The sequence below is a fragment of the Puma concolor genome, chromosome E1, assembly GCF_028749965.1.
Source record: "Puma concolor isolate L17-30 chromosome E1, mPumCon1.1.hap2, whole genome shotgun sequence".
Classification (NCBI taxonomy): Eukaryota; Metazoa; Chordata; class Mammalia; order Carnivora; family Felidae; genus Puma; species Puma concolor.
The window spans coordinates 17,495,295-17,516,487 of NC_141680.1; the positions used below are offsets into that span (position 1 = coordinate 17,495,295).

The 21,193-nt window shown below is 37.1% G+C and overlaps 1 protein-coding gene across 15 annotated transcripts in view; it reads right to left on the minus strand.

The window, feature by feature from the left end:
* EFCAB5 (EF-hand calcium binding domain 5) overlaps window positions 1–21,193 on the minus strand; it is a 182,483-nt gene that overhangs the window by 90,102 nt on the left and 71,188 nt on the right. For all 15 annotated transcript variants that reach the window (XM_086686407.1, XM_086686401.1, XM_086686403.1 and 12 more), the window contains 3 exons: window positions 16,362–16,518; window positions 12,673–12,721; window positions 7,221–7,291 (listed from right to left, as the gene is read on the minus strand). In XM_086686407.1, the coding sequence (XP_086542533.1) occupies window positions 7,221–7,291; window positions 12,673–12,721; window positions 16,362–16,518 (277 nt within the window). The remainder of the gene's footprint in view (window positions 1–7,220; window positions 7,292–12,672; window positions 12,722–16,361; window positions 16,519–21,193) is intronic.

Below are 21,193 nucleotides of genomic sequence, written 5' to 3' on the forward strand. Positions count from 1 at the left end.
ACACCTGGGAGGACAGTTTACCATAGACCATCCCATTTCCTGGGCTTAAAATTCCCTCATTTCTCCCTCATTTCCCTCATGCAGTTTTCATAAGATATTGCTACTCCTACCTCTACCTCCACCAAAGCCATCATTCCTTCAGTCAGAAAAAGACAAATATCATATGACTTCACTCATATGATACAAAACTGATGAACATAAGGGAAGGGAAGCAAAAATAATATAAAAACAGGGAGGGACACAAAACATAAGAGACTTAAAATATGGAGAACAAAAAGAGGGTTACTGGAGGGGTTGTGGGAGGGGGGATGGGCTAAATGGGTAACGGGAATTAAGAAATATGCTCCTGAAATCATTGTTGCACTATATGCTAATTAACTTGGATGTAAATTTAAAAAATAAATTAAATTAAATGGTAAAAAAAAAAACACAAAAAAAGCCATCATTCTTCCTTCTTCTGTCCTTCCCTGCCATAACTCAAAGCATATGAAACACAAAATAAACAGAACAAAACAACACAAATTACAAAATGCAAAATTATAAATAACAGAATAGAGAGTCACTCAGATACATACCATTTTGGGGAAAATGCACAGCCTGGATTTAGTAGAATATGTTAAAGGAAAGATACAGTCTTTGAGTAATTTGATGAAACCTCTCTATTTTAAAATTTAAACTTTGAGTCACATCAGCTTGAAGGCTTTGTGATTGGTACAAAACAAGTGAGCCTAAGAAAGTGACTATCTCAAAGCAGACCACTACGGAGCAAGAACAGACTAAGCCCCAGAGAAGAGAATTCAGGCAGAGATGTGGCCTTTATTTACTCCTCTTTAACTCCCTAGTTTCTTAGTGTCACAAAATCAGAAGTTAATATCTGAATCCCACTGTATAGTATTTGTAGTTTTTGCATAGAATTCTTCTCAAGCCTATTATATAATTCAGGTGCAGATCTCAGACTGTTTGAAGCCCAGGCCTACTGAAGGATGCTCCCAGGAAACTGACCCTCACTTTACCCAGTCCCACAGTAAACAAGATGCTAGATTGTTTTCACTTGCCTCTGGTGAGCAGGTAGGTGCAGCCAGAGTTTCCACAATGACCAGGTAGGAGATAGGATCAAAGCAAAGCAAACTCAGAGTGGTTGACTGCCTCAGTTTGCCTGGGACTTCCTTAGTTTTAGCACTGAGAGTCCCATGTTCTAAGAAACCTCTCACTTCCAAGCAAATCAGAATGGTGTGAAACTCTAAACATTGATCCATGCCAATGGTCTAATTCCTGTGGGAAACTCTGGAGGAACCTCTGTTTGGAAGCATACTGTGTTGTATCCTGCTTTATATAACAAACCATCTCTGTTAATACCTGAATCCTTTGCTATAAAAGAAATTTTACAGCCTTTAACTGTGTGTGAAGCATCTTTCCATTACCATCCCATTGGACAACCACACATAGGACAAGCTGTACAGAGAGTTCTTATTCTATGGTATGCATTCATCCATTCTCAATCCATTTGTTGTATTTATGTAATCACAAGATAAAGAATATGTATTTGTTATAGATAACTGGGAAGGATGATGAACACAAATGACAATTTGAGTCAGGAGTCTGGTGCCTAGAATGAGCAGAACTGATAAGCAGGTCACACTCCTCTAGAGAATAATGCTTTAAAAGACTTCACTCTTGTTTGAGAAGGCCATACTTTGTACTACTTTGAAGGCAAGAGTTCAGGGGACTAACTTTGAAATTAAACTAGGGAAGGAATATAACCCAGGCCAGAGCCAGCTGATACAATCAGTAGAAACAGAAGTATGTCAATCTCTGGAGCCCCCAGAGGTAGGGAAGGAGGATCTGCAGTGATAAGAGGTCAGCCTCCCTCAGTTCCTCACTCTGGGATCTTAGAAGATTCTCCTCTACCTGAGGCCATCCTTACCCCTCATTCCATGAACTCTTGTCATACTAAAAGTCTTGTATGTGGCCATCACTAATGATTTAGAGATAAAAAATTTCCTTTCCCTGGTAGTGCATGGTGATGCCTTCTTCAGGTAGCATTTTCCCCACAGAAATAGTCACTTTTATTAAGAACTCCATTTCAGGCACATTCAAACCACAGACTCCAGCCACTACACAAAATATTGCTTCTATTTAGGAAATGGGTTCGAAGTTCCAAACAACCTACGGAAACCTTTTTTTTTTTGGAGGGAGGGCATACAGCCACTTGTGGGACTGTCATTTAAAAATTATGGGCATTTTAGGGGCACCTGGGTGGCTCAGTCTGTTAAGCGTCGGATTTCGGCTCAGGTCATGACCTCCTGGAATTCAACCCTGTGTTGGACTCTGTGCTAACAACTGACAGCCCGGAGCCTGCTTCAGATTTGTGTCTCCCTCTCTCTCTGCCCCTCCCCGCTCATGCTCTGTCTCTCTCTCTCAAAAATAAAAATTAAAACACTTAAAAAATAAAATTAAATGTATGGGCAATTTAACAACTCACAGTAAATTTTGCTTTGAAATGTACCAAGAAAAATTTAAACATGTCCAACTCTCAGACTTCTCTGGAAGCAAATTAGTAAAAAATTCTTTATCGAAGCAAATGAAATTTGTAGAGCTCAAAGAGTCCAGGAAATGAAAAAAGAAACTTCCTACCTAAAAAAGTTAACTAAATTCTCTATAATCACATTAATGGTGATTTTCCTCTGCTGATAAACAAATTAACTAATCAGATGAAAGGTGAAATGAAAGGTTTGTCCTCTGAAGGATTGAAATCTGGAAATTTCAGGAAGGATACACCTATCAGGAACTGCTTACTTCTGGCCTGAACACAGTAATGCAGTTACTATGCTAATGGGGACACAGTGAAATCTAAAGGTTAAGACTTCTGTTCCTTTTTAAACTTATATTCAATATCGACTTGGACAACTGGACACCAGTGTTAAAATGATACAAATGCTAAGTTTTGTCTCCTGGAATGAGTTGTCTTTTGGAAACCAGAGTGTTCTGAGAATTCAAAACAAGCCTGACACTCTCCAAAAACATATTTCTTTTGTGTCTAAATATCCAACTTACAAAACAAAACAAGAATCCCAGATAAACCAGTACATTCTACATTTTAAGTTGTTCTTGTCAATATATTAATGTTTAAAGCACCGTTATTAAGGTTCCTTTCAAAGTAAGGGGCTACAGGTATGGCAGGTGGAAAAAATTCAAACCTCATGACTACCAGATGAGTTTCCTACATGAAACCTGCCCCACTGAAGCCTCATTTTTCTTTTACAATGGATCCTTTGGCAGTGATGAATATAGTAATCATAATGGTATGAACCTGTTTGTTGCTTTGTAATTATCTTGTGGTGTGTGTCCTTAATGTGCTTATATTTTGATCCTTCTATTCCCTGGATCCTACTCCAGTTCCACCCAGCATGTGTAGGCATGCATGCCCATACATACACACACGCGCGTGCGCGCACACACACGCATATGACATATATACTCATAGGCACACTCCCACACAACAAGGCATTATTTGGTCCTTAAGGGTAAGAAATACAACTTCCTATTTTGACATCTCTCCTACCAGAGAGTAAATAAATATTCAGTATATACTTAATAACTAAGAGACTAGACATATTCTTACATAATATATTATAAAGAAAGAAAATATTATTCTAAAAACAGTTACTTTTGATCTTCATTTCCTAGAGTAAAACAGATGGAAAGTGAGAGAGGTTACACTCAACAAAAATATTGTCACCTGTTCATTTATCCATCAGAAAACAGAAACCTAGGAAAATGATATGTATATAGAAGTATCTGTGACCTTTCATTCTCTCCATTTGTCTTTTTCTCTATATTAATTATTACTCAATGATTCCACTTTCTCCAAACACGCTCCATCCTGAATGCTAATCACTCGGCTCATTACAAATGATCAGAGGGGTAATTTCATGGCATAGTATCTTCACTGGATGGCAGGTGTGTGTAATATCTTGCCTTTAAACCCAAAATTTACAATTTTATTGTCTTCCAGTGTCATTAAATGAGTGCTGACAAAATAGCCTGAAAGCAAATCTCTTTATCTTTTTTTAAAGTTTATTTTTTTGAGAAAGAGCGAGCATGAGCGAGCGCACAAGTGGGGGAGGGGCAGCGAAAGAGGGAGAGAGAGAATCCCAAGCAGGATCTGCACTGTCAGCGCGCCACTCAATGCAGTGCTCCACCCTGGGGCTCGGACTCACCAACCGTGAGATCACGACCTGAGCCGAAATCAAGTCGGGTGCTGGGTGCTTAACTGAACCACCCAGGCACCCCAAAGCAAATCTCTTTAAAAGCAAGTGTCCACCCCCTCCACCAAAAAAAAAGGCACTGTTCCAAACACTACTTCTATGTCATATGTTATACAGAATGGTTCAATGATTTATTGATCAGATAATTAAATATTTTCAATAAATATTTCCATTCAAGAAATATTTTCTTGGTTTCTGTTGATGTAACGGCTCTTCTCTATAATGAAAGTACCTTAATATGGGCTGTTTATATTTCAGGAAGAGAAGTTGGAAATGTCGGGAAAACTAATATTAATGGCTCAAAACACCCATTAAAATTAGAAATAGAAAAATATCTATTCTATTCAGTGTTCTGCCCATTTTTAAATTGGATTGTTTTTTGGTATTAAGTTATATAAGTTCTTTATATGTTTTGGATATTAGCTCCTTATTGGATATATAATTTGCAAATATCTTCTCTTATTCAATAGGTTGCCTACTTGTTTTGTTGATGCTTTCCTTTGTTATGTAAAAGCTAGAACAAGTAGTCCAAAAATTTGTATGGAACCACAAAAGACCCCAAATAGCTAAAACAATTTTGAGAAAGAACTAAGCTGTAGATATCAAAATTCCAGGTTTCAAGATATACTAAAAGCTGTAGTAATGAAAACAATATGGTACTGGCACAGAAAGAGAGATCTAGATCAATGGAACAGAGTAAAGAGTCCAGAAATAAACCCACAACTGTATGGTCAATTAATCTTCAACAAATGAGGCAAGAATATACAATGGGGAAAAGACAGTCTCTTCAACAAATGGTACTAGAATGGTACTTCAACAAACGGAAAACTAGACAGCTACACTTTTTTTTTTTTAATTTTTTTTTTCAACGTTTTTATTTATTTTTGGGGCAGAGAGAGACAGAGCATGAACGGGGGAGGGGCAGAGAGAGAGGGAGACACAGAATCGGAAACAGGCTCCAGGCTCCGAGCCATCAGCCCAGAGCCTGACGCGGGGCTCAAACTCACGGACCGCGAGATCGTGACCTGGCTGAAGCCGGACGCTTAACCGACTGCGCCACCCAGGCGCCCCTAGACAGCTACACTTTCTTACACTATACACAGACATAAGCTCTAAACGGATTAAAGACCTAAATGTGAGACCTGTAGAGTGGAAGAGAGCCAAAGCATAAGAGACTCTTTAAAACTGAGAACAAACTGAGGGTTGATGGGGGGTGGGTGGGAGGGAGAGAGGGAGGGTAGGGTAGGTGATGGGTATTGAGGAGGGCACCTTTTGGGATGAGCACTGGGTGTTGTATGGAAATCAATTTGACAATAAACTTCATATATTGAAAAAAAAATAATAAATGTGAGACCTGAACCATAAAACGCATAGAAGAAAACATGCAGTGATGTCTCTGACATTGGCTGTCAAAACATTTTTCCAGATATGTCTCCTCAAGTGAAATTAAGCTATTGGGACTACACCACAATAAAAAGCACTTCCTGTTCTTTTACAATGGCTTCGCTATTCCTGAAAGATTTATTTTGATTCATCAATTAATTGGCTGAATTTATTATAAAGCAGTTTTCTTTTTTCAGGAAGGTCACATGGGTATTATATTTTCTGAGTTCTTTTGTGTTGAAAATGTCTGCATATTGCCTCTAAACTATACCATGGATGGATTATAGTGTAATTAGGTCACATTTTCTTTTCTTTTTACCTCAGAACAATATAGACATTTCTTGTTTTCTGGAATTGAATGTTGTGAAGTCTGATGTCAGTCTTACTGTTTTTCTCCCTTTATTTAATTAATTCAACAAACATATACATATACACACATACATGCATTCATACACACAAATCATATACAAATACATATATACCCACATATAAAACACATATATGTGTGTGTGTGTGTGTGTGTGTGTGTGTGTGTGTGTGTGTACATATCTACACATTTAAAATGAGGAAATGGGTATGGGTGATGTATACCCAATAATACTTGATACAAAATCATTAGCATTCTACATAATACCTTTGTGTGTGTGTGTGTGTGTGTGTGTGTGTGTGTGTGTGTGTGTGTGTACACGTATACAATTTTGTTTTCATGGGGGGTTTGAACTATTAATATTAGTTTTCCTGACATTTCCAACTTATCTCCTGATTTCAAGAAGGATTCAAGAATCCTTCACATAGAACCTTGAAATTGTATATAGTACATAGTCATCATCTACAATGGAGCAAGGGTGAGGTGGGAGAAGGAAAAAGTTACTTTGACTCTGGGACTCAGAGAAAAACAAGGGAAATTAGAGGAAAGACATGAACAAATAAAAAAGCAGCCTGTAAAAGACATGACTCTGATACTATTACATTGTTTCTTTTGCTTATCCCAACACAATATCAATACAAAAGTAATCCCATACTTTCACAGATGAAATACTTTGTAAACTTTGAAACTAAACTGCCTAAGTACAAATTTCCCCAGCTTCACTAATTTTGAGACCTTGTGCAAATTACTTAACCATTTTGCACTTTAAGTGTCTTCCTCTATAAAAGCAGGAATAAAGATTGCGGAGAGGGTTGCCTGAGTTAATACATGGATAGCTTAGGACAATGCCTGGCCTATAAGAGATGTTTTTCCATTTTTAGATTTCATTATTATTTGTATAACTAGATTTCACTGAAAAAAAAAAAAAGAAGCTGGTTTTTCTTGATCCTAACTGAAGGTGTGAGTGGAAGTTTTTCACTTTCACATCATGAGTACCACTAACTGAAAGAAATTGTAAAATGCCTTTGATCATAAAATGTACCCTAACTTCAGAGGAGTTAAAATAATATTGCATCTTAGAATCAAAGTAAGTTAGTATGCTTTAATTTAATATAATTATAAGTTAACGTATGTGTGACATCCCCCAGAAGTGAAACTGGCAAAAAAATTTGATTCAAATAACAAATAATATAACTTCTTACTTCTGTAAATTCCATTTTGTTCAGTCTTGGTCCCATTGAGTCAGCAATATCCAATTGTTTGCAACATGCTTCTAATTATGGAAAAAAATGTTATTTGCTAGTTAGTTTGGTTGTAATACAGTCAGATTTCATATTCATTTTATAGCTCTTTAAAAGAACATAAAAAAAGAACATAAAATTATTTCTTAATTAATGTCCATCAGTTTTTACAAGTAAATGATATATAGTTGAGTAACACTCCAATTCCTACAAAATGATTATTTTTCCTGGCTTTTATTTAACTGAGCAACTCAAACACTGAAATAAACGTGCCTACATTTTTAATGACCAGCCTGAGATAAAGTAAAAACAAATATGCATGTCAATAGCATAAAGATTACAAAAACAACTGTGTTGGCTTATGCTAGCATTTAAGGAAGCAGGTCCTAAAACACACTTCTACAAACTTTCTTTTCAAATATTATGTCTTTAATGTTTCTTAAATTAAATAAAAAATATATGAATATGTTCTTTTAGTAAAAGATTCAAATAATATAAAAACATAAGCAGTAAAACATGAATATCTACCTTTTCCCTCTCCCCACTGCCAGCATTCTCATTCCCCTCTGCCCCAGAAGGAACCACTGTTTTTCAACAGTTGTTGCCACCTTTCAAGCAACTTCTCTAAGCATTTTCATATATATTAGACACCTTTTGTTTTCCTACACATAAATATGGTTACATTGATCTGCAACTTGCTTTTTTCACTTACTCATCTTGTAGATCTTTTCAAATAGGATCTGGAACTCAGGGAGAAGGTTTGGGATGGGAATGTAGATATACGGATGGGTCATTAGCTAAAGTCATGGGTTTAAACAAGAAAATCCAAGGAGGGTGTATAGTATGTAAAGTGATAATAGAGCCAAAAAGGAAACTCGGAAAGCCACATTTGAGGTACAAATAAAAGAAGAACCAAGAAACAAAAATGCTAAGAGGTGATCAATGATAGATGAAAAATCAAGATAGAATGATATCACAAAAGCCAAGAAAAAAAGAGTTTCATGAATAACAGAATGATCAATAATGGTAAATGTGGCAGTTAGTTCAAATAAAGATTTTTTTAAACCTCCTTTTGATATAAAATTATGAAACCTTTATTGACCTTACCAAAACACAAACACACAAACTGTTTAGAAGTTCATGATGAAAGCACTGGCTTCCTCTCCTACTTCTAGCAGCAACTTCTCCTGCCTATCATAGTCTGGTACATAAAAGATTCTTTAATACTCTTGATTTTTGTAATGATTTATTACATCAGTTATTGTTATAAGAAGATTGTATAAATGTTAGTATAAGCTTATGCATTAGATGTTGTTAGCCTCATCCTAAACTTCCTCCCAAGCTCTGGATGATTATGCAGTCCAGGCTGGTTTCTAATGATAATAGCTGTTATTAAGTGTATGTGTCTGTCTCCTGGCTAGACTTTGAGAAACTTGAGAGGAAACATGCCTTAGTCCTGTCTGCCTCCTCTACCTCATCGCAGTATCTGGAACTAGTTGAGAGCTTAATAACTACTGAATGAATGAATGAATGAATGAATGGTACAGAAAATACTAGATAGTATAGGAGGTAAGAAGAGAAAACAATCACTGTCAATTAGAATGGTCTGGAATTTATCTAATTTTATCACAATTTCAAATAGAGCCCTCTTCACTCATTCCTTCTGTATACTTATCAAAAACTAAATAAATAAAAATAAAAGAAGTTATTCACAGATTTTTCTGAAGGAGAAGTTGAGGTTGTTCTAACCATGGAAAATTCTATATTTTGGATAGGCTGTGAAAAGGTAGGAGAAAGAGTTGTCAGCAAGGCCCCAATCGTGTTTGGGGACCAGTTATCAGGAAGATGGGAAGCATATTTTATTTTTTACATGAAATATGAGAATAGATTTCAGACAATCTATTGTTATCAATGTAATAGCAGTCAAAAATCAATTGAAAAAAAGCAACTTGATATAAATAATGTAAATCTCAGGACCCAAACTCTAGTGCTTTATTCTACAAGTCAGAATTATTTTTAATGTTTTTTTTTTTTTTTTAGTAATCTCTACACCCAACATAGGACTCAAGCTCAAAACCCCAAGATTAAGAGTCACATGCTCTTCTGACTGAGCCAGCCAGGCGTGCCTACAAATCAGAATGTTTTGCTTAATCTCATATGAGGAAACGATTCTGAAAACAAAAGCATCAAAATCTATGTTTTTCTGTAGTTATAGTACTGTCTCTTTCTGCCTCTTGTGACCATGGCGGAAATCCGCAGTTTACGTTTTTGTTGCCACAATGATGACGAATTAGAGTCAGGTCAGAAATCCTGCAACTCCTGCACAATGAAGACTTTTTCCATTCAGCCAAATATTCAAGTAGGTAAAAAACTTCCTTAGAATAAATTTGAGTCTAGAAACTATTTTTTTATTTTATTTCTTATTTTTTTAAATTTACATCCAAATTAGTTAGCATATAGTGCAGCAATGATTTCAGGAGTAGATTCTTTAGTGTCCCTTATCTATTTAACCCATCCCCCCTCCCACAATCCCCTCCAGTAACCCTCAGTTTGTTCTCCATATTTATGAGTCTCTTCTGTTTTGTCCCCCTCCCTACTTTAAAAATTTTTTTTTCAACGTTTTTTATTCATTTTTGGGACAGAGAGAGACAGAGCATGAACGGGGGAGGGGCAGAGAGAGAGGGAGACACAGAATCGGAAACAGGCTCCAGGCTCTGAGCCATCAGCCCAGAGCCCGATGCGGGGCTCGAACTCACGGACCGCGAGATCGTGACCTGGCTGAGGTCGGACGCTTAACCGACTGCGCCACCCAGGCGCCCCTCCCTCCCTATTTTTATATTATTTTTGTGTCCCTTCCCTTATGTTCATCTGTTTTGTCTCTTAAAGTCCTCATATGAGTGAAGTCATATGATTTTTGTCTTTCTCTGACTAATTTCACTGAGCATAATACCCTCCAGTTCCATCCACATAGTTGCAAATGGCAAGATTTCTTTTGATTCTTTTTTGATTGCCAAGTAATACTCCATCGTATATATACACCACATCTTCTTTATCCATTCATCCATCCATGGACATTTGGGTTCTTTCCATACTGTGGCTGTTGTTGATAGTGCTGCTATAAACACGGGGATGCATGTGTCCCTTCGAAACAGCACACCTGTATCCTGTGGATAAATGTCTAGTAGTGCAATTGCTGGGTCGTAGGGTAGTTCTATTTTTAGTTTTTTGAGGCACCTCCATACTGTTTTCCAGAGTGGCTGCACCAGCTTGCATTCCCACCAACAATGCAAAAGAGATCCTCTTTCTCTGCATCCTCGCCAACATCTGTTGTTGCCTGAGTTGTTAATGTTAGCCGTTCTGACAGGTGAAGGTGGTATCTCATTGTGGTTTTGATTTGGATTTCCCTGATGATGAGTGATGTGGAACATGTTTTCATGTGTCGGTTGGCCATCTGGATGTCTTTTTTGGAGAAGTGTCTATTCATGTCTTTTGCCCATTTCTTCACTGGATTATTTGTGTTTTGGGTGTTGAGTTTGATAAGTTCTTTATAGATTCTGGATACTAACACTTTATCTGATATGTCGTTTGCAAATATCTTCTCCCATTCTGTCAATTGCCTTTTAGTTTTGCTGATTGTTTCCTTCGCTGTGCAGAAGCTCCTTATTTTGATGAGGTCCCAGTAGTTCATTTTTGCTTTTGTTTCCCTCGCCTCTGGAGACGTGTTGAGTAAGAAGTTGCTGCGGCCAAGATCAAAGAGGTTTTTGCCAGCTTTCTCCTTGAGGATTTTGATGGCTTTCTGTCTTACATTGATGTCTTTCATCTATTTTGAGTTTATTTTTGTGTATGGTGTAAGAAAGTGGTCCAGGTTCATTCTTCTTCATGTCGCTGTCCAGTTTTCCCCGCACCACTTGCTGAAGAGCCTGTCTTTATTCCATTGGATATTCTTTCCTGCTTTGTCAAAGATCAGTTGGCCATACGTTTGTGGGTCCATTTCTGTGTTCTCTATTCTGTTCCATTGATCTGAGTATCTGTTTTTGTGCCAGTACCATATTGCCTTGATGATTACTGCTTTGTAATACAGCTTAAAGTCTGGAATTGTGATGCTTCCTGCTTTGGTTTTCTTTTTCAGGATTTCTTTGGCTATTCTGGGTCTTTTCTGGTTCCATACATATTTTAGGATTGTTTGTTCTAGCTCTGTGAAGAATGCTAGTGTTATTTTGATGGGGATTTCATTGAACATGTAGATTGCTTTGGGAAGTATCAACATTGTAACAATATTTATTCTTCCAATCCATGTGCATGGATTGTTTTTCCATTTCTTTCTGTCTTCTTCACTTTCTTTCCAAGCTTTCTATAGTCTTCAGCACACAGATCTTTTACCTATTTTGTTAGGTTTATTCCTAGGAATCTTACGTTTTTTGGTGCAATTGTAACTGGGATCAATTCCTTGATTTCTCTTTCCGCTGCTTCATTATTGGTGTATAGAAACACAACCAATTTCTGTACATTGATTTTATATCCTGCAACTTTGCTGAATTCATGTATCAGTTCTAGATTACCAGTGTAATCTTTCAGGTTTTCCATGTAGAATATCATGTCATCTGCAAATAGTGAAAGTTTGACTTCTTCCTTGCCTATTTGGATGCCTTTTGTTTCTTTTTGTTGTCTGATTATTGAGGCTAGGACCTCTAGTACTATGTTGAACAACAGTGGTGAGAGTAGACATGCCTGTTGTGTTCCTGATCTTAGGGGGAAAGCTCTCAGTTTTTCCCCATTGAGGATGGTATTAGCTGTGGGCCTTGAATATTTGGCTTTTATGATGTTGAGGTATGTTCCTTCTATCCCTACATTCTTGAGGGTTTTTATCCAGAAAGGATGCTGTGCTTTGTCAAATGCTTTTTCTGCATCTATTGAAAGTATCATATGGTTCTTATCCTTTCTTTTACTAATGTGGTGTATCATGTTAATTGATTTGTGAATATTGAACCAGCCCTACAGCCCAGGAATAAATCCCACTTGTTCATGGTGAATACTTCTTTTAATGCAATGCATATAATTTTCTTATGTCTTTCCTTGTATTTCTATTTTATATTATAGTTCAGACATTATAACTCTCTTTTAAAATACTGTGTATGTAAGTAATATTTTCTAGGAACTTGATAGGATGATAAAGAGATAATACAGAATATTTATAATAAAACAGCATTTCAAAAGAATTGAAAATTGCTGATTGTTTTTCTGTTTTTCTACATTCTCCATCTGGAAAGAGCAAAAGAACTTAAGTACATTTATAAGAGCTTTGAATAACATATATCTCAATATTGACTTTTCATCGTAATCCAGCATCCCTCCCCTCACTGCTCCCCTGCAAAAGAGGGACAAGTAGAAATACCACAGGAATAGGCAGGCTTACCAAGCTGGAAATCTGGATTTTGAAAAAATTCATGAAGGACATTCTGAATCTGCAAATTAAAGAAAGTAGACTATATATTACTTCAGTTATCATACATTTAGTATTTTAGACTAAAATCCATGTAGGAACTTTCAATTTAAGTCTTGGGTAACCTTTCTAACTCAGGGACAGAAACAGTAATAATTAACATTTAGTTTATATACTACTTCAAGGTATATCAAATGCTTTTTCATATATATCCTCAATGACTCCCATTGAGAACATTTTGTTGAGAACCAGGATGCCCAGAGTGATCCTATTTTGTCTCCTCCAAGGACATTTCTAGCAACCCTCAGACACTAGGCACCTTTGGCAACCAGTTTAGCAATCCAAAGAATCCTCTATAATTCATTCTTCAATTACTAAAAAACAAAATTTCAGAGTTCTTCTTGGTCCATTAAAAATTTTTTAATGTTGGGGCGCCTGGGTGGCGCAGTCGGTTAGGCGTCCGACTTCAGCCAGGTCACGATCTCGCGGTCCGTGAGTTCGAGCCCCGCGTCAGGCTCTGGGCTGATGGCTCAGAGCCTGGAGCCTGTTTCTGATTCTGTGTCTCCCTCTCTCTCTGCCCCTCCCCCGTTCATGCTCTGTCTCTCTCTGTCCCAAAAATAAAATAAAAACGTTGAAAAAAAATTAAAAAAAAATTTTTTTTAATGTTTATTTTTGAAAGAGAGAGAGAGAGAGAGAGGCAGCATGATGGGGGGAAGGGCAGAGAGAGAGGGAGATGAAGAATCCAAAGCAGGCTCCAGGGTCTGAACTGAGAGCACAGAGCCCCACGTGGGGTTTGAATTCACAAAACCGTGAGATCATGACCTGAGCCAAAGCTGGATGCTTAACGGACTGGGCCACCCAGGTGGCGTTGGTCCATTTTTTAAAAATAGACTTGAGGGGCCCCTGGCTGGCTCAGTCAGTATAACATGCAATTCTTGATCTCCAAGTCCTGAGTTCAAGTCCCACATTGGGAGTAGAGCTTACTTTAAAAAAAAAAAAAAGTAGACTTGATTTTTTAGGTCAGCTTTACATTCACAGAAAAATTGAGCAGAAAGTGCAGAGTTTCCTTATACTCCCTGCCTCCTGCCACCACATACACAGCTTCCCCTGCTATCAACATTCCGCACCGCAGTGGCACATTTGTTACAACTGATGAACCTACATGAAACATCACCACCCAAAGTCCATAGTTTACATTAAGAATCACTGTTTGATGTACATTTTATGAGTTTTGGCAAATGTATCATGATATGTATCCATCATTTTGGTATTATACAGAATTGTTTCATCATGCTAAAAATCTTCTGTGCTCTGCTTATCCATCCCTCCGTCTGCCTTCACTCCTGGAAACCACTGATCTTTTTACTCTCTCCATAGTTTTACCTTTTCCTGAATATCATAAAACTGGAGTCATACAGTAGATATTCTTCCAGATTGGCCCCTTTCACTTAGTAATACACATTTAAAGTTCTTCCATGTCTTTTCGTGGCTTGATAGCTCATTTCTTTTTAGTGCTGAGTAATATTACACTGTTTAGGTGTACCACAGTTTATTTATCCATTTAACCACGGAGGGAAATCTCGGCTGTTTCTAAGTTTTGGCAATTATGAAAAAAGCTGCTGTAAACATCCACATGCAGATTTTTCTGGGAACATAAGTTTTCAGCTCCTTTTGGGTAAATACAATAAGCATTATGGCTGGATCATATGATAAGACTGTGTCTGGTTTTACAAGAAACTGCCAAAGTGGCTGTACCATTTTGCATTATCACCAACAATTCCCACCAACTGCTGCACACTTTTGGCAGCATTTTATGTTGTCAAGTTTCCAGATTTTAACTATCCTGATAGGTGTGTAGTGGTATCTCATTGTTTTATTTTGCATTTCCTTGATGTCATGTGTGGAGCATATTTTCATATGCTTATTTGCCATCTACATGTCTTCGGTGAAATGCCTGTTTAGGTCTTTTGCCCATTTTTAAGTCAGTTGTTTGTTTTCTTATTGTAGAAGAGTTCTTTGTATATTTTGGATAATAGTCTGTTATCAGATGTCTCTTTTGAAATATTTTCTTCCCGTCTGTGGCCTACCTTCCTTGGTCTATTTTTAATAATTCACTTTGAATTAAAAATATGCTTGGCCATGTATCTAGCCAAGAAATGTTCTCACACTTATGTACACCTAAAATAATATGTTTAACTGTTAGAGTACAGTTGTTTTCTAAAGGTAAAAGACACAGGCTCTTAGTCTACAGAAGTAATTAGTCACACACATACAATAAACAAAGAGAAAAATGAAAACTATGTCTGTCCTTTTTTTTTTTTAGATTTAAATCCAAGCTAGTTAACATATAGTGTAGTAATGGTTTCAGGAGTAGAATTTAGTGATTCATCACTTACATTTAACACCCAGTGCTGAACGCAACAAGTGCCCTCCTTAATGCCCATTACCCACTTAGCCCATCCCTCTACACAACACCCCTCTAGAACCCCTCAGTTTGTTCTTTGTATTTAAGAGTCTCTTATAGTTTGTCCCCCTCCCTGTTTTTATATAGAGAGTCTCCCTCTCTGCTTATATCTTTCTTTTTTAAATTTACATCCAAGTTAGTTAGCATATGGTGCAAGAATATGAATCCAGTGATTCATCCCCTACATATAATACCCAGTGCTCATCCCAACAAATGTCCTCCTTAATGCCCCTTGCCCATTTAGACCATCCCCCCCTGCCACAACTCCTCCAGCAATCCTCAGTTTGTTCAATATATTTAAGAGTCTCTTATGTTTTGCTCCCCTCCCTGTTTTTAAATTATTTTTGCTTCCCTTCCCTTATGTTCATCTGTTTCGTATCTTAAATTCCACATTTGAGTGAAGTCATATGATATTTGTCTTTCTCTGACTGACTAATTTCGCCTAGCATAATACACTCTAGTTCCATCCACATTGTTGCAAATGGCAAAATTTCATTCTTTTTGATTGCCGAATAATATTTCGATGGACATTGGGTTTTTTATATACTTTGGCTATTGTTGATAGTGCTGCTATAAACATTGGGGTGCATGTGCCCCTTTGAAACAACACACCTGTATCCTTTGGATAAATACCGAGTAGTGCAATTGCTGGGTCATAGGCTAGTTCTATTTTTAATTTTTTGAGGAATCTCCATGCTGTTTTCCAGAGTGGCTACACAATTTGCATTCCCACCAACAGTGCAAAAAATGTTTCCTTTCTCCTCATCCTAGCCAGCATTTTTTGTTTCCTGAGTTGTTAATTTTAGCCATTCTGACAGGTGTGAGGTGGTATCTCATTGTGGTTTTGATTTGTATTTCCCTGATGATGAGTGATGTTGAGCATTTTTTCATGCGTCTGTTAGCCATCTGGATGTCTTCTTTGGAAAATGTCTGTCCTTAATGAAGAGTTTGGGAACCTCAGCCAGAGTCAATATTTTAGAAATAGCTAGAATTTAGAAATAGCTAGCTAGAATTTTTTTAAAATGCTCAAGAGAAAATTGAAGAAATTGGCTCTCATGGACCAAACAGGTCAAGAATCAGCTTACCTCAGTAACACTGAAAATTTAGAGGTAGGTTTCTGGCACTCCACTCAATATTCCAACAATCATCCTCTTATCACCCACCCTACCTCCCCTTCACAGATATCCTCCTGTCTTACCACTACCACAGGAATCATTCCTTTGGGGTCTAGAATCCATTCACTGAACTGCTCCTGCAGAGCCTGTTTCCGTGTATTGGCCACCTTGATTTTGACTTCATTTATGCATTCTCTTTCTTCTCGTTTCTGTTTAATACTCTCCTTCATCTTGGATACTCTGAAGGAGGTCAAAATAAAAGACAGGTTGAGTTAAGACTGTTGGGTTTGATTCAGATTGTTCAAATGGCAGAAAACAAGAATTCAGAGCCTCATTTAAAATTTGTTCCTGTCTTTACTCCATGAAATCTTCTTGATTTAGGCCTGAGGTGACCCCCTCTCCTCCCAGCACTTACTGAATTTGGCACTGATCACAGGCTGTCTTCTAGTATTATTTGAGTTTTTATAGAGGTGGGCCTTATTTTGCCCAAGAAAATATCATACTTAAGAAATACTAAAATAGCCCTAGAGGCTGCCACATATACCTAAAAGCAAAGCTGAATGCACTAAAGCCTTACAGTGGTGGGGCTCTCTCTTCTCTGGATACAGAAATCATCTGGAAAGATTCTGATTTCCGGTCTACGGTGGAAGTATAGAAGCTGCATTTATAATAAGCATCTTAGGTAGTTCTAATGGCTTGGACCAAACTTTTGATTTCTGTCTAGGAATATATATTGCCAATTTCCTTTAAACATCTAGAGTCAAATACTTTGACAGCCCCTGAGCATCATAGTTATCCTTATATTCAGAGAGAGTTACATTATCCATGTTGGGAATGGGAGAAGAATTGTGATTTTGATTGTTCCCATATTTGTCATCCCTATTAGGACTCTAAAACCCCAAACTGGTTTGGATTGAAACACCAAAATGTCTCAAAGTAATCAAAATATCTGCTGGTTTCAAATACAATTTGCTTGAGCCAGGTCTTCTTGTTTTAAAAAAGAAAGACTAAGGTCTTCCAATCTGATCTGATAGATTTGGAAACGCAAAAGAATTTACAATTAGGACTGGTAAATTGGATACCTCTAATAATCCAAAAGAATCAATCGAAAACTAAGTCATTGCTTTATGCTCATATAAGGCCTTCAAAATTTTTGTGACCACTCAAATTCTATCCATTCATTCAAGCAGTGCAAGGAACATCTTCCTCTTACAGCATCATTTGCCTATATTAAAATTGAATGTTTTATTTCATCAAAACCAATTCTAATCACCTTATATTGAGAACTGGCTATAAACTTTGAGTGACCGCAGTGTACCAGACCATTGCTGGGCCTAACTGAAGACTCTGGACTGCTGAACAATGGGACTTGTTTTAATCAATCATGTACAAACCTATGGATTCCCTCTGTCCCATACAGTGTGATAGTTTTCAGTTGTTATAACTATAACCATTATAAACATTTTTGAAACTCCTATATTTTCCCCTTCTGTGAAGTAGTTAGTGAATTCTTCACTGCTGTATCTTCCTTTGCCTGGCAAGTTAATAAATTAAGTTTTTGCTTGTTTCTTTTTAAGCTATGGTGGTCTTAGTTTCACAAAGCTAAACTGGACTTCTTGGCATCCCTGGAGCATGTCCATATTATTTCTGTGATGAGTATTCCTATAAAAATCCACATATGACATGTGTCTACTTAATTATTATACTTACTTAATTCTTATTTTTGTTTATTCACCCATATCTTATTATGAAAGGTATAATGACTGAAGCAAAGTCTAAGTTACTGGATAATCAAATATTTGAATAGATGAATAATTAGGCTTATCTAGAATTTTATAAAATGATTAAAAACAGTTATCATAGCTTCCTTATTAAATACTGAAAATTAATTCTGAGATTACAAAATTAAATAATTACCCCAAATTAAGACATATCTTGTAATAATCATATGTGCCTAAAAACAAGAACAAAAAGGCAAAAAAAAAAAAACCACAAAAAACAAAACAAAACAAAAAAACCCCAAACAAACCCAAAACTCACACAAGAAAACTTTCATCATGAAAACAAAAGCAGGATTAGAATAAGTTAGTTAATTCATTTAACAAATACTTATTGAGCATTACTTATACAACACAGTGTTAGAGACTGGGGATGTGAAGATGAATACTACAGACAGTTCCTGCTTACATTATAGCAGGGGAAACAACCATTACAATTGTCATAAATGCAGTAAAAGAGAAACACAGGGTGCAATAAGAGATCATATAAGGGAAGAATTTCACAATGAAGTGGTATGTGAGCTAAACTTTAAAGGATTGGTAGGATAAGATAAAGAGGAAGGAGAAGAATGATACAGAGGGAATGGCAAACGACAAGACCCTGAGGTGAAAAGAAGCATAGTATGTTTGAAGACCTGAAAGTAATCCTGTGTGCCTGGAGTAAGTATAGAGTGTGAGAAGAAGAGAGGCAGCAGTGAAGGCTAGAAAGTAAGTCCTATGCTAGCTTGGTTGGATGGTGATGACGTTACCAGGATCCAGTTAACCCATTTGGATTATATTTGGAGTCTCGTGTTCAATGGCCTGGAAATACAGACTAGGTTTTGTTTCTTTATTAAAAAGAGGGATGAAATGATGTCTGAGCTGAGACCTAAAGCTTGTGGGGGATCTAGCCAAACAAAGAGAGGGACCAAGTGGGTCATACAAGGAAGGTCTTATAGGCCTATTTAGGGATTTTGGTCTTTATCTTAAGAGTAAGTGGAGACCATTGAAAGGTTCCATACTGGGGGAAAATGGGATAAGATTAACCTTTTAAAAAAGATAATAACTTCTGTTACAAGTAAAGAATGGGTTGCAAGAGGGTAAGAGTGGATATAAATAGACCAATCAGGAGCCTGCTGTAATAATGCAGGTGAGAGTTGATGGTAGTTTAGACTAGGGTGGCAGCAGCAGGGAAGGTCAGAAATGAACAGATTTGAGAGAAGAAGGTAAAACCAATAGGACTTAATGATTGATGAAAAGCACACAGTCAGAAAGTAGAAGGTGTCAAGTTGCATCTCTTGGGTTTGGGCTTGAAAATCTTGATGCAAAATGAAATAAGAAAATGACTTGTGGAAGATGAAGTGCTTATGAAACATCCAAGTACAGATATTGAGTAGATGCATATACTGGTCTGAAGCTCAAAAAAGATGTTTGGGCTAGAGATATAAATCTAAGAGTCATGAAGGTACAGATGGTAACTGAAGTCATGTGTTGGAATGAGCGCACTCAGCAATGATTTTGGGTGACAGGACAACCACAACTTAAGGAACCTTAATATTTGAAGATCAGATGGCAGAGAATGAGCCAGCACAGGATACTGAGAAGAACTAAAATGAGGTAGAAGGAAAAAAAGTAAAGAATAATATCATGGAAGGGTAAGAAAAGAGTATCTCAAGGAGGAAATGGTCAACATTATTGAATATTGTTAAGAGGCCAAGTAAGATGAGGATTGCAAACTTTCCACTGGGCTTGGAAAAATGGAGAACATTGTGATCTCAGTAAGTGACATTTATGAAAGACAGCCTGGAATGAAAGCCAAATATAACAGGTTGAGAAATGTGTTGGGAGTGGGGAAAATGTATATGGACAACTGCTTTGATAAAGTTAGCTATGTTTTAGTTACATTTCTTCAACTTGAGGGTATAAATTCCTCACAACAAGAACCAAATTTTGAATTTTTTCCCTATAAGGTATGGCTCAACATTGAGTACTTGATAGTTATGCAATAAATACTGATTAACTGAGATTCCTCAATAAATCTTAATTTATAAGATTAATAATTAATAATTTATTATCTTAATACTGATTAACTGAGACTCCTTAATAAATTATTAATTTATCTAACACATATTTATTGAGCCCCAACTCATGTCAAGTACTGTGCTCAGTATTAAAAATACAGATATGATAGAAAATAGTCCTTGTCTTCAAAGAGATTATAGGGAGGTAAATCAACAATTACATTAAAAAATGTGCTAAATGCTGACATGAGACTACAGGTGCTTCAGGAATATAAAGAAAGAGTACCTAACCCAGAGAAGGTGAGACAGAAGGTAGCCAGAGGAAGTCATACTTGGGCTGATTCCTGAAGCACAAGGAAAAATTGTCCAGCAAGAGAAAGGAGGGGAAGGATATTCTAGATGGAGAAAGCTGGCACTCTGGATTAGAGGAAAGGACATCTGGCTAGTGGTTTTCTTTAGTTGATATGTAAGAGATAATAAAATTGATGTGCATAAAGAATGTAGCCTATCTAGCCCAGATGAGTGAAGTCAGGGCTTTATGATCTGAGTTCAATCTCACTACATGCTGGGTACCTCATATCTAGTGTCTGCAAGTTTTAAGCTGGACTTGATGGTGAAGATTTCTATTTCCCTCCCCCCCCCCCGCCTTTTTTTAGCAACAGTAATTGAAGAGTGGTCAAGATTTCTATTTCCAAATCAGGTGGTTGAACTCCAACTAAACCGCCTTCTTGGAAGCATATGAGCAAGGCAGAGGACATTTCCCACTGGATATTTCCCATGGGAGTCCTGGAAAGCATCTACTTTGATGGTGTAGGACTGAGGTTGGGTAGAGGATATATAAACCAGTATGGTAGCACATAAGGTCTTTCATCTATACTATAGAGAACTATAGTTCTCTACTATAAATAGAAAAAAAATCCTATTTTCTTCTGAGGATATCAGTTACTGGATAGTTTAAAATGAATCAATAGTTGGGGCACCTGGGTGGCTCAATGGGTTAAGTGTCCAGCTTTGGCTCAGGTCATGATCTCACCATTGGTGGGTTTGAGCCCCACATCGGGCTCTGTGCTGACAGCTCAGAACTTGAAGCCAGAGCCTGCTTCGGATTCTGTGTCTTCCTCTCTCTCTGACCTTCCC